We start from the raw sequence: 13690 nt of genomic DNA, 5'->3' as shown, positions 1-13690 counted from the left end.
CGAGCAGTGGTTAGGACGGGGCTTTGGAAAGTGCACGGTGGCCCATGACCTCAGCGCTTCCTTCCCTGGAGCTGGGGTTGGGGGTATCTCATAGCTAGTAGCAGTTCTAGGGCTGTGTTCACCACGTGGGCATCCAGACCCAAGGTGCAATTCTTGCATCCTTGCTGTCTTCCTGCAAACACTGAGCTCTGCATGTGATCCAGAGGGACTGTGGGTACTTGGCAAGCGAGTTGGACTGTTGGGGGACATACTTGGGGGAGGGGGTTGGAAGAGTCCTGTGGCAAGAGAGAGAGGTGTGTTGTGTGAGTGCCCAAGACTGGCATGCCAGGGAGGGTCCGCCACACCCAGACTGCTTGTGCTGTGTCACGAAGCCAGTGAGTGCAGGGCTGCCGAATTAAATGATTTAGAATTAACATTTGGTGCATTCACGTGTCAGCCAGTGGCCCCCAGGAGTGCCCCAAGCTGGGAATTCCTTCTGTCACATGAAGGCTCTAACCAGGCTTCATGTTCCAATCTCTTTAGGGCTCCTCTGCCTGCATCTCACCCTCCTGTTGGATCCAGCCTGTGGGAGTTTCAGCCACACCGAGCTGGGGATGGGAATGCTACCTCCCTGTCCTTCCGATCCTGCCCCACGTTTTTGGGAGTGCTGGTGGTGGGAATGAGAATTGCCCACGTATTCTTGTCGGTGGTCAAGTGTGCTGGCTGGGCAGACTGACAGAGGATTCCCAGTGCTGCCTAGGGTTGTTCTTGAGTTTTCTCTAGCTCTCCCTCCCTCTCTCTTTTTTTAAATTTATTTTATTTGTTTAAAAGAGTTACACAGAGAGAGAAAGGGAGAGAGAGAGAGAGAAAACTATCTTCCATCCAGTGGTTCACTCCCCAAATGGCCACACCTGCTGGGATTGGGCCAGGCTAAAGCCAGGAGTCAGGAACTCCATCCAAGCCTCCTATGTAGACGTCAGAGGCCCAGGTACTTGGATAAACTTCCTCTGCTTTCCCAGGTGCATTACTAGGGAGCTGGATCAGAAGTGGAGCAGAGGGGCCGGCGCTGTGGCGCAGTGGGTTAACGCCCTGGCCTGAGACGCCGGCATCCCATATGGGTGCCGGTTTGAGACCCGGCTGCTCCACTTCCTGTCCAGCTCTCTGCTTTGGCCTGGGATAGCAGTGGCCTGGGAAGAAGGCCCAAGTCCTTGGGCCCCTGCACCCGCATGGGAGACCGGGAAGAAGTTCCTGGCTCCTGGCTCTGGATTGGCGCAGTCCTGGCCATTGTGGCCAGTTGGGGGGTGGGCCATCGGATGGAAGACCTTTCTCCCTCTCTCTGCGTCTCCTCTCTCTGTGTAACTCTTTCAAGTAAAATAAATAAATCTTTAAAAAGAAAAAAAAAAAAAAGAAGTGGAGCAGCTGTGACTCAAACTGGTGCTCTGGTATGGGATGCTGGTGCTGCATGTAGGTGGATTAACCTGCCATGCCACCATGCCAGCACCTATTCTTGCTCTGCTAGCCACAATCAAGGGCCAATGGAGTCTTGCTTGGGAGCTGGAAATGTAATGAATTTCTGTCCTTTTAATACGGGTATTGTGCTGGTTACACAGCCTTCCCTGCGGAAGCAAGCCAGGGCTGCCCAGGGTTGTGCGTGTGCAAAGGCAGTTTAACAAAATGGGAAGCGCTTGTGCATTGGAGACCTCCTGGTGTGTGATTTTGGACAAGTTCGCTCCTTCCTGAGAGGTGCACAAGGTGTATGTGCACATTAGCCTTGCAGGGCCTCCTGGAATCAGCCTCCAGACCCTGGCGTGTGTGGCGCACCCACTGACGTGTGGCCGATGCTTGCTCGCTTATTACTTGGGTAATGCAATAACTTCTGGGGAGGGCAGAGTGGCACTGTCCAGTGCTGTAGCCTCTTACCACACTGGCTGTGTGAATGCAAATGTTAATGAGTGACATCAGTGTAGAAATTCAGTTGCAGCTTCATGCCTGCTGCATTTGAGGGCCTCATTGTGTTAGAACATCTTCGTCATCACAGGCAGTTCTCTGGGACACAGCAGTTCCTGACCGAGAGCTGGATCACTCAGTGGGGCTCTACCAGTTGAGCCCAAGCTCATTGGGGGCCGGCAGTTTTAGACAACGTAATCTGTCGTTCACACATGCAAACAATTTAGAAGTTAGAAAAGTCCACCACCCAGCTTTGGCTGGGGTTTGCCGGAAGATACGGTGGAGCCGTGGGGTTGTTTCAATGGTTCTAGTTCATAAAGCAAAACGTCTCTGTTCTCTCCTCTTCCCCAGTGATGGACGTAACAGACATCATAAATGGAAAAGTCGATGATGAAGACAAGCAGCACTTCATCCCCTTCCAGCCGTAAGTATGGGGCCATCCAAGGACTTCGGCAGAGACGGCTTAGAAATCCTGTGTTTTTAATTAAGGTGAAGCACAAGTAGGGGTTGATTGATGTGTAATAATGAAAAATCTGTTAAATCACTGTGATTGCAAGGGGAAATATTGTAGCCCTAAGAATCCCAGATTAAAGTTTGTGGTCCTGGGAGTAGATTGTACCTGTGATCGCTGAATTGCTTGATCAGAAGAATCACATTTCTGCCCTGAGCGTGACTGTTTCTTTCCGTAATTGATTTATTCTCGTAGCTGTTCACATGTTCAGAATACAGCACTTTCATCACAAGAGCTTGCTGTTTGCTAAACAGAAGAGCAAACAGAATAGAGATGAGTTCTTTTGTCAAGTGGGAAATAATACTTTAAACCTATAATCGTGCTGCTGAGTTGCCCATCTCGGTTCTTGCCTAGAGAGGACTGTGCCCGTGCCTGCCACGCGGTAGGCTCTGTGTGGCTCTGGCCTGGAGCCATTAGGGGGATTCGTTAAGTCGGTTCTCTGATTTGAAGTAGAACCTGTGGAAGAGGCTTGGAAGGATTTGCTGTCTGTGTCCCTGGCGGGGGTCATGGTGGTGGCCTCTGACCTCTGACCACTCGGACAGCCCCCCTCCCCCCAGGCAGAGGTGGAGAGAAGTAGCTAGGAGTTAGAGTGGCTCGCTAGAAGGCAGGTTCCTCCCCAGGAAGTGAGATCATAGAAGCGGACTGAGTGGGAAGGTGAGCGAGGCTCACCTGCTGTGTTGTGCTTTCTGTCCTCACTTCTGCCTTTGCTGGAGTCAGTTCAGGCTTGAAAAGGATTCTGTTCTAGAAAAGTTGCCTTGTTTTCCGGTGTCGGCTGAGAGGGTCAGGGAGGCTGCTGTTGCCTGGAGGCAGAAGGAGCCCTGTTGTTGGGGCCAGAGGGGTGAGGTTGGCTTCTCTCTGCCCCACGCACCCTTCCTGATGGGCCGACCACCTGTCTCCATCCGGGGCCCGAGTGCCGCTTGTTCAGGTTGGGTGGGCTTGGGCTTTCCATTTCCGCGCAGGCAGACCGGCTGCAGAGGCCTTTGTGCTGCTCTGGAGGGTTCTGCCGTCTTCGAGACAGGAGAGTGACAGAGGAGTCTTGCCCCCCACACTGCAAGCCGGAGCCGGGTTATACGCGGTTGCCCATGCACAGCTGGAGGCAGGGAGGTCTTTTGTGGCTTCAGCGGTTTGTTGTTCTGTCCAGTACGGTAACCACTAGCCCTGTGCGGCTATTTCCATTACTTAAAATGAAGAAGAATGAAAAATGTCCTCCCTCAACCCCATCAGTCTGCTTTCAAGAGTTCACTTCCGGATGGGCTGGTGGCTGCCACGTTGGACGTGCACCTGTGGCCGTGGTCAGCAGTGCAGAACGGTCTCTGGGGTCCACTGCAGTGAAGACAGCTTAGAGGTGTGCGCCGTTCTGCAGAATCTGGAAATTTCCCCAGAGAGCAAGGGGAGCATCACCTTGGAACGTGGGCAGATATTGTAATAAAGGAAGTGCACCTTTATCGACTTGTCCTACATTGCTTATTTTGTCCATGAGAAAGAGATGAGGGTCCCCAAAGGTTTGTAGTAAAATGGAATTAAAAGACACGTTTATTTTGCTGCAGAAAAATTTTGGTGTCTGTGCATAGATTTTTTTTTTCATAGCACACATTTTCAGTTTATTTTTGAAGACCCTCCTCTGCATGGATTTCAGAAATTGCTTTGCGCCCAAATATACTTATCTTCAAGTTCCATTCCTGCGTGTTTTTGAAGTGCAGCCCCCGCTGTTGTCCATGCTGCATCGTATATCAGACCTCAGAATTCTTACACCTGTAGCCTGCCAGTCTTCTTTGACAAGTGAAGGAAGGAAAAGTCTCTGTTGTTTGGAAATAAGTGTGGTTATGGGTTACAGATCTGCAGATTTGCTGGGGCTCTTCATAAGCTTGTGAGAGCCACCTGTAGCGTGCACCGTCTTTGCTATCTTTTAGTGGAAACATACTGTTATTGCATGCTTAACTCTTCAGTAATTTGTAAAGGAAGACGGATAAACAGATTACTATTTGTAGTGTCAGACGCAAAAGAGCAGCACGTTTTTAATGGCAAAAGAAGCAGTGAAACCAGGTCTCTGGCAAATGTCACGATAAGGAAACCATTTTTTGCTCCATTAAAACTGATTGATTGTCTCGCAGAGAAGGAAGCCCAGCACACAGCTGCCTGTGCCTTGTCGACTGGCGGTAACTGAAACCGTCCTCGGCTCCCTTGAGCTGTGCGGCCCGAGGACGGCTCTGCCGTGCCTGCTGCCTGAACCGATTGAAGACTGTAGGTGCAGGACCTTTGGTTCCGTGCTGATGTCACAGCCACGTGCTGTGAGGTGTCTGCAGGTGTCGCCCGTGTGGCTTCACTCTGTTGCGCAGGAGCAGCTGCTGCGACGGCTCCTGGTGCGTGGGCCAGGAGCAGGTCCCTGGGGTGCAGAGGCCTCACGGCGTTCTAGTCTCACTTTGCAGGCCTGGTGGTCTTAGACTCCGTTCTTCTCACCTGCAAACGTGAGGCCCTGCTGTGTGCAGGGCCGGCTGGAGCCTGGTAGACAGCTTCCCCATGCGGTTAGCCTGGAGGGATCTCTATATTCTTGTGTGTGTGTGCTTGATTTTGCTTTTCACGCCTGCCCCTTTGACCTGTACTGTGTCCAGAGTGAGTAAAGTTGGATAAGTGGCCATAAACATCTGTGGCAGTTAAATGCCTTGCAGCCACCTTCCTGCAGGGCAAGTCCCTTTGAAGGAAATTGGAAAGCAGGCCTTGCGCACCTGCGTTCCCCGGGGAGAGGGTCGCCCTCGTGTGCCTGACTTCTCTCTCGTGGTGCCACGTTTTCCTGATCAATGCTTTTCCCTGTTTCTCTTGTCACCTCTCCTGTCCTTTGTCGTGCGTTGGCTCACGATGGCGCTCACGCTCGGTGACGATGCTCTCTTGTGCCCCCCTGTGACCGTGACCCCCGGGTCTCTGTGCCCCTTTGTCTCCTGTGGTGTTGCCCGTCCCGTGCCCTCCAGGCTCGCGTTGGACGACGCCACCCGACACAAGCCGCTGAACATGTCATCCCGTTTTTCACCCAGGGTGGCAGGGGAGAATGACTTCCTTCAGACTGTAATAAACAAAGTCATCGCTGCCAAAGAAGTCAACCACAAGGGGCAGGGTATGTATTTGCCTGTTTTGTCTGTCAGTGTCGCTTACGGGAACACGGGCCGGTGCTGTTTGCTGCTGCTGGTGCGGGGTGTGGGAGGAGTGTGGAGCGTGTGTCCCAGTGCCCAGCGCTCAGGGGTTTTCCTCTCTTCCTTAAAGAATGATTTTATTTACTTGAAAGGCAGAAGTAGAAGGGGGGGGGGGGAGAGAGAGAGAGAGAGAGAGTCAGTCTTCTACCCACTGGATCACTCTCCAGATGGCCACAACTGTCAGAACTGGGCTGGAACTGCACCCTGGTCTCCCACCTGGATGGCAGGGCCCCAAGCACTTGGGCGCACTTCGGCCGTCTTCTGCTGCTTTCCCAGGCACATTAGCAGGGGCCCGGATTGGAAGTGAGCAACGGGGACTCACCCTGGTGCTCCCCTGTGGGATGCTGGCGTTGGCGGTGGCGGCTTAGCCTGCTGCGGCACAGTGCTGCCCATCCCCCGCCAAGGGTTTTCTCACTGATCTCCCTTTGGAGTCTTGCTGAGAGCCCCCCTCCCCCGCAGGAGAGGGAGACAGAGTGCTGGGGTCTGGGTGGGTGTTTGGGAGGAGCCCACAGTTGATGAAATCGGAGACAGCTCATGCCTGGCCACCTCCTTGTCCAGCTGCCTCCTCCCGCCCTTACCATTTGGAAAACACTCCCTGACTTCCCAAGGGAACGTGGTCCTGTCCCAAGGGGACGTGGTCCTGTCCCCTGACTGATAGAGAGACTGGGAGGCTGGAGATCACGTGCCCGTGCTCCTCTCTCCTGGGGTCTGCGCCCCTGTCGAGTGCCAGCCTCTCTCTACCATGGGCTTTGCTGGGACTCCCTCTGTCCCTGTGAGAACACGACTTTGCTCGTGCAGGCCGGTTCCCCTCGGTGCCGTCTCCTCCCCTCCTCGTCTCGCCCGCGGCGTTTCTAATCCCACGCGACACGCTCCTGAGCAGCTGACTCTGTGCTGGCAGAGCTCGTGGATCAATCACCCGGGGCTGGTGACAGCTGGCACTCGGGCTGGCCGGGAGGGCTGCCAGACAGAGGCCCCGCCTGCTGCAGCCCTGGCGGGGAAGTCACCTTCAGGACATCAGGGCCTAGGGCTGCTGCTCCTCCCACCCGTGGGAGAATCGGTCTCCGTCCTCGAGCCGTGCAGACTTGGGCGAAGCTCGGGAGAGCTTGGGAGAGCAGTCCTGCTTCCCGTCCAGTGCCCCTGAGTCCCCAGGGTGAAAAGGTGGTCATCTTGATTCACATCCCGTTATTCAAAGGAAGAGTGTCCGTTGAGTCTGAAGAATGTTCTGGAAGAATATCTGGGGCTCTTGCAGGGTCTTGGGGCTCCTTCTGGTACTCCCCCCACCCCCATCTCTGGCCAGCAAGAGCAGAAGGAACCCCACCCCACCTGGAAGTGGGTGAAGGTGACCTCTGCAGATGGAGCCATTTTAAGCTGACCTGAGCTTCCTTTTCTCCAAGAGGAGCAGGCCCTCCCCCATTCGCACTTTAATTGAAAACCGTGGGGAGCCCTGGCTGGTCCCTGAGCCCAGAGCAGGGGCGCAGGGAGCCCTAGCTCTTCTGCAGAGTCGTCACGGTTTCCGTGGAGCTGTGGGACACAGGCAGGGAAAGTGGAGACTGGCATGAGGCCAGCAGGGGGGCCGGAAGCCTGGCCCTGCCAGTTGCTCTGATTGTGGCCAGAGTCCTCCAAGCAGAGGTGGCTGGGCTGAGGCCGGGGCCTGGGGTTCCTTGCAGGCCCTGGGGACGAGGGGCGTGCTCAGGTCCCGGTGCACAGTCAGAGGCAAGAGCATCATGGTTTTTTCAAGGGGGCCTCGGGTCACCGTGCGGCGCGGCCCTGCCCCGAACCTCATTGTTCCCCAGGGCCCCCTCTTGGGTGGAATTCAGGCTTTCCCGGGGAGCCAGGGCCCAAGCGTGGCCAGGTTCGTACGGCTTTGCTCGGTGTAGCCTGTTTCTCCATCTGCAGTAGCACTGACCTGTGCTCCTGTCCATCAAGTCCAGGCAGGGGAGCCGGGAGTGAGGGGGCGGGATCTCTGTTCCCAGGAGCACCTGTCCCTTCTGAGCTCGTCTCGGGTCTTCTCGGCTGCTTTGGGTTCATGTCAACGAGTTTCCTGATCATGATCGACAGTCCTTTATATTTAATCCAAATTTCTCCAACCCCTGCACTCAGAGGTGCTGGGTGCTCGAGGTGGACAGGGACCCCTCAAACACCCCCCCCCCCCCCCCCGGCAGCTGCTTCTGTTGGTGCTGGCGTAATGTATGCAAATTTGATTTGGGTTATTCTGGTTAAACAAATGACAACCCCAAGTGCACTTTTTTTTTTTTTTTTTCTGGGTGAAGATTGGCCTCATTTTCTCTTGTGAGGAGAGCATTTTAAACTCAATGTAATCAGGAAAATCTAATCTCCATGTTCAGCTGGTGCTGTACAAATTGAATCGGGTCACACACATACGCGTATATGAGCTCAGACGCTTGGGCAGGTGGAGGGTGTGGACGGCAGACTTTGTCACAGCGCCAGCGATGTTCCATGCGTGTGCTTGTCTCGCACCTCTGCAAGTCCTTGCCTCCCACGGCCTGCAGTCCTTCCCAGACTGTCTTCCTGTGAGAGTATTCTGCACACGGTCTCTCTCCTGGGGGGCATTAGGACTCATGCCCCTAGTGTTTGAGCAGCTTCGGCTGCATCCTGGAGTCCCAGCAGGGGCCGGCTCCATGGGCACTCCTGGGCTTGTCTCCCGGAGTTCGTCTGCAGAATTTGGCTGTCTGCCACCTGCCTTTCTTAGTTAGTTACCTTGTGCAGTGTGCATCTTCAATAGCGGTCCCTGTGCCCCAACCACCCTCTTTGGGGGCCTCTTTCTATTCATTGGGCTTCTCTCTAGCTCTCCCCCACAATCTGGAATTTCATGTCTTTTTTAAAAAAACTTATTTGAAAGTCAGTTACAGAGAGAGCAGGAGAGACGAGAGAGATCTTTCATCTGCTGGTTCATTCCCCAAAAGGGTACAAGGGCTTGAGCTGGATCACGCTGAAAACCACAAGCCAGGATTTTCTTCTGGGGGTCTCCCACGTGGGTGCAGGGGCCCAAGCACTTGGGCCAACTTCCACTGTTTTCCCAGGCTGTTAGCAGGGGTCTGGAAGCTGGAACTTGAACCAGTGCCCACATGGGATGCCGGCGTAGCAGGTGAACTTTACGTGCTGTAACACAACGCCAGCCCCTGGAATTTCGTATCTTATAAAGACAGGGAAAAAGTACACTAAAGGTCAGAAAAGAAAATGGTGAAAACCCACCCTGCCCTGAATGATCCAGCTGTCTGCTTGTTGAGTGGCAATCTGCTCCTCTTTTGCGCTGTGTTCTTCAGGTCATCTTTGTCCTTTGCCCACTGGCACCTGCCCTGCTCTTCAGCAGCAGTGCCCTTGCCAAGGTCCGGGTTGCTCAGGTCCCTTCTGGGCCGTCCTGGATGCTCTGGTCACCTGGACATGGACCACTCTCCCATGGTTTCCTCTGTTCCCCTGGTTCTCCTCCCTGTGTGATCTCGCAGTGTGGGGAGTTCTGCACACTGCAGGGTCCTCTTCCCCTGAGCACCTCTGCTGGCGTGCCTGCCTGCAGTGGGCGCTTGCCATGGGAGCTGCCTCTCTTCTGCTCCAATTCTTCCGCCTCTGCTGGTTTCTCTGTCCCCTTCCAGTCCAGTTCTTACCCAGCAGAGTCCTGGGTCCTACAGCGTGGCCCTGCTGGGGGTCTCACTTTGCTTGGATGCCTCCCCTGCTCATTCCCACAAGCCCAGCAGAGCATCATAAGGTTGCATTCACTCCTGACCCTCTGTTCCCCACTGTCCCCCTCCGGTGGGTCCTGGTCACTGCTGGTTTCCTGAGCCCTATCCCACCCTCCTGTGAGAGGGGCTGTGGGTGGAGGATGCCCTCTCCCTGCAGCTGCCTCTTTGCCCTACAGACTACAGAGTTGTTGTTTGGCCCCTAAGGTGGAAGTGAGGCCCTGGCCAGGGAGATGGGGAGGCTCCTCCCTGCATGTGCCGTGCTCACTGCCTGCCTGGCATGTGGCAGGTGCACGCTGGGTCCCTCTGAAGAAGTGGAAGTGCTCGCCAGGTGGCTGCAGGACAGGGGGCGTCCGGGACCTTGGACCTCCCCAGCTGCCAGAGATCTGCAAGGGAGCAAGACGTTTCCAGAACAGCTCTTTTAGGGTTAGTCAACAGAGAACAGGAAGTAAGGTGTGGGGTTAGGGCAGGCTGAGCCAGTGTAACGTGGTGTTCCCTGTGGCGTCCTTTGGATGCCGTCCAGTGCTACTTCCTATCCTGGCTGCTTGTGGACAAGGGCTTGATTTTCTCATTTTTTTCCTCCTGAATGGAGGGTGTTCTGCTCTGCTGGGATGAGTGCCTGGCGCCTGCTCTTGGAAGCATCCGGAGCAGGAACACACACGTGCACAGATACACACAGAAACACGGACATGCAGGCATGGGCGTGTACACACAGACACAGGAACACAGACGCAGGAACACAGACACACATACACATAGGCACACACGGAAACAGACACGGACGCACACGCACAGAAACATGCATACGTAGACACAAAAAAGCACACACATGCACAGACATACACACAAATACAGACACAGATACGCACAGACATAGCAGCACATGCACACAGACACAGACATAGACACAGATACACACATGCACAGACACATGCACAGAGACAAACAGAAACACACACGCACAGACATGCACACACAGACACATACATGCACAGACACAGGTACACACATCCACAGACATAGCAGCGCATGCACACAGACACAGACAGACACGTACAAACACAGGTACACACATGCTCAGAGACCAACACAGAAACACACACGCACAGATACACAGACATGCACACACAGACACATACATGCACAGACACAGGTACACACATCCACAGACATCAACACAGAAACACACGTGTACAGACATATACACAAATACAGACACAGACAGATATGCACAGACATGAAAACACATGTACACAGACACACACAGGTACACGTATGCTCAGACACAGACATATGCACAAACACCAACAGAAACACATGTGTAGATAACACACAGACATGGACACACAAGGAGTCATATGCACACACGTACTCACACAACCTCTCACAGGCACACATAGGTGCACACACAAGTAGTGTGAGGGAAGATGGGTCCTTGGATGGGCAGATGGGCCCCACAGAGCTGCGGGACTGGGGACCAGCAGGGTGGACCCTGCGGCCATGGGGATGGAGCCACCTCCCTCTCCTGGCTTTGATTGCTGGAAGTGTGCGTTTTACCCTGTGCTGGTCCCCGGTGGGTTTTTGCTCAGGAGAATTGATGCCAAGCCGGCTTCTCAGCCACCCCATGCACACTGCCCTCTCTCAGGGACGCCCCTGCAGCTTGTGTTAGGTGCTTGGGAAGCCTCCGTTCTCTCCCTTGGAGGAAGGAGCTGAGCGGGGCCCAGGGCCGTCCCTTCTGTGTGTGTGACAGTGATGCGGGCTGGCCGCTGGCCTCCCACAGCCCCGTGCTGCTGCCCGTCTGGGGCCCACAGCAGTTGGAGGCTTTCCCTGGCTGTGAGGCTGAGTTCACCTGTCGGTCCAACCCTGCTGTCATTCGTCCTGGGTGACGGGAAAATGATGGCTTTTTCTGTCCACCTCCAAGAAAGTGCTGCCTTCTGGTTCATGGCAGACACGTGTATCAGCCTGGAAGAGTCCACGGGCCTGGGCAGTGCAGCGTGTACAGCTGCCGTGGGTGTGCCACTGCTTGGGTGCTGGTCACCACAGCGTGGGCTTGGGCCCCGGCCACTCAGGTGCAGATGGTTCCCCTGGGCCCTGCGCCGTTGCCTGGACGATGATGGCCTGCGTGGTTTTCTCTCCAGATAACCGAATGGCGAATGATCAGTTGCTCACTCGTTGCAATTGGTTTTGTGCAGACTTCTCGACTGCACAAGGACACGTGGCTCAGGTGTTCTTTGTTCTTGCAGGTTTGTGGGTAACACTGAAGTTGCTTCCTGGCGACGTCCATCAGATTCGCAAGGAGTTTCCTCATCTAGTGGACAGGACTACGGCCGTGGCTCGCAAAACGGGGTTTCCGGAGATCATCATGCCTGGTGAGGATGCCTGAGGCTCTGAGCTGGGCTCCCAAGGATCAACGTGTCGACAGTGACCTGGCTGAGCCAGGAGGGGCTGAGCGTGTGGCTGGTGGTGGGTGAGCCCCAGCATGGTCATGATCACCCCAGCAGCCGTGGCTGCAAGCAGCCTGGTGGGACATAGCTGGGCTGCCTGGACCCCAGCTGGGATAATCTCCCTGTCCCCCACAACTGCATGGGTCGTATGAGGGAGACATAGGTGTCCTTGCAACACCTGGGTTGACATCTGATCTAAAGGAGGGAAAAAGACCAGCAAGTGAGCATGGAGTGGACCCTGGGGTGAGTGGAGGGGCCAGGCCTGTGACGGAGCACCCGCGCCTGCTCCAGCAGCGTCCATTACCATGCTGGTGTTGCTCCGGCGGCTCGGCTGTAGACCTGGGAGCCGACTAAACCTACAGTAGGATCCCATGATAGCACTGACCTCTTAGATTTGCATCATGCTTTTCAGTCTCCAAGTAGCATTCCTGTTAATCGTCTGATGTGTTCACCAAGAGGTCTTGGGGAGCGCGTTAGTATTTATGGTTTGCAAGTGGCGCGCACATTAATAATCTCGTTGATCTGCATCAGGACCTTGGACATTTGCAGATTGTCGGTGTGGACCTCACCGACGGCAGCCTCAGGTCCCACGGCCAATCGGGGGCCTGACCACCCCGTGTGTGGCAGTCCCACTGCTCAGGCCTCCACTCTGTTCTCAGGACCAGCAGCTCCAGAGCAGCCCGCGGAGTCACGGTTGGGTTGTGTCTGTGCAGCCCTGGGACGTGTTCTTCTCCCCAGCTTGTCTTCCAGGACTCTTGTGGGTTATTGGCTTCTTTGAGAAACCCACACGAGGCACCTCTGAGATTGGGGAGCATGAACACTCAGTATACTGGCAGCAGAGAGAACAGCACAGCCCTTAGCCACTGTGGCACACGAAACAGATTCTGCCTGTCCCTGCGTCCATCACATATTCGGCAGATGAACTTGGACTTATTCCCAGGAGTAGACACATTTGTGGGCTCACCGTGTGCCTTGGGGTTTGAGATGTAGATGTCTAGATAAAGTGGAATCCTTGATGAGGTGCATTTATTTTGGCGGCCTTAGGTTGTCTCATATTCCAAGAGAAACCCCAGGGCCTCTGGTTACCTGGAGGCATTTCCCTGAGGATAGACTTAAAACGTAAGCTGCAATGCTTCGATCATCTCTTGATTGATCTGTGGGGAAACCTGCAGCTGAGCATTGCTGAGTCCCAGTGGGGAGCGGTCCTGGGGGGGGTGGGGAGCTTCTAGCTTGAGTGTCGCCCACATTCTCTGTCGGCTGAGCCATCCCTGGTCAGGTGGGCACTGGGAAGTCAGTGCAGCTGATTTTCTGTTACGCCCATAGACCCTGAGTCCCCTGTCCCCATGTCGGCGTGGTACAGTGCTGAGATGCGCTTCTTCTCTGTCACACCCTCGTGGCTGGCTCCTTTGCTTCTCCTGACTCCCAGGAATCCGTTTGAAGGATCGTGGCGAGGGAAGCTGAGAGCTCCTTGAGCTACAGGGTGGCTGGTGTCCTTCTCCCCTCCCGCCCAGAATGAGGACCTGGGATCTGCGAGGTGTTTGAGTGCGCCTGCCTTGGAGTTGACCTGCTTCGAGTGGCCCCGCAGTACCTCTCTCTGGGCGGTCTTGGGAGCAAGACAGTTTCTAGTGATGGTTTTCTGCCTTGGAGGATTTTGAGGCTGTCAGGTCCATCTTATTGATGAGGCTGTTCAGCAGGGGGTGGCCTGGGAGGTTGAGTCGCGTCTCCAGGGTCGCAAGCTGATGAGTGGCGAGTCTTGGGTGGGCAGCCCTGCCTGCTGCTCCATCCGTCTTCTCGTCTCGGGCAGCCTCAGCGGCTGCAGCCGCACTTCTTTCCTAGCAGCTAGTGCGGCCGTGGTAGCAACCCTTCGGGGTTATTATAATAATGACTTTTAAATGAAAACTCAATTTATTAATTGATTGCATTAAGTCAGAATAA

The 13690-nt window shown here is 54.8% G+C and overlaps 1 protein-coding gene across 1 annotated transcript in view; it reads left to right on the top strand.

The window, feature by feature from the left end:
• DOCK1 (dedicator of cytokinesis 1) overlaps window positions 1–13690 on the top strand; it is a 491536-nt gene that overhangs the window by 82885 nt on the left and 394961 nt on the right. The window contains exons 11-13 of the mRNA XM_062215058.1: window positions 2278–2350; window positions 5464–5543; window positions 11555–11680. Of these exons, the coding sequence (XP_062071042.1) occupies window positions 2278–2350; window positions 5464–5543; window positions 11555–11680 (279 nt within the window). The remainder of the gene's footprint in view (window positions 1–2277; window positions 2351–5463; window positions 5544–11554; window positions 11681–13690) is intronic.

The sequence above is a fragment of the Lepus europaeus genome, chromosome 17, assembly GCF_033115175.1.
Source record: "Lepus europaeus isolate LE1 chromosome 17, mLepTim1.pri, whole genome shotgun sequence".
NCBI classification, from domain to species: Eukaryota; Metazoa; Chordata; class Mammalia; order Lagomorpha; family Leporidae; genus Lepus; species Lepus europaeus.
The sequence above is the reverse complement of the archived record's forward strand: the minus strand, read 5'-3'. Positions and strand labels throughout refer to the sequence as shown.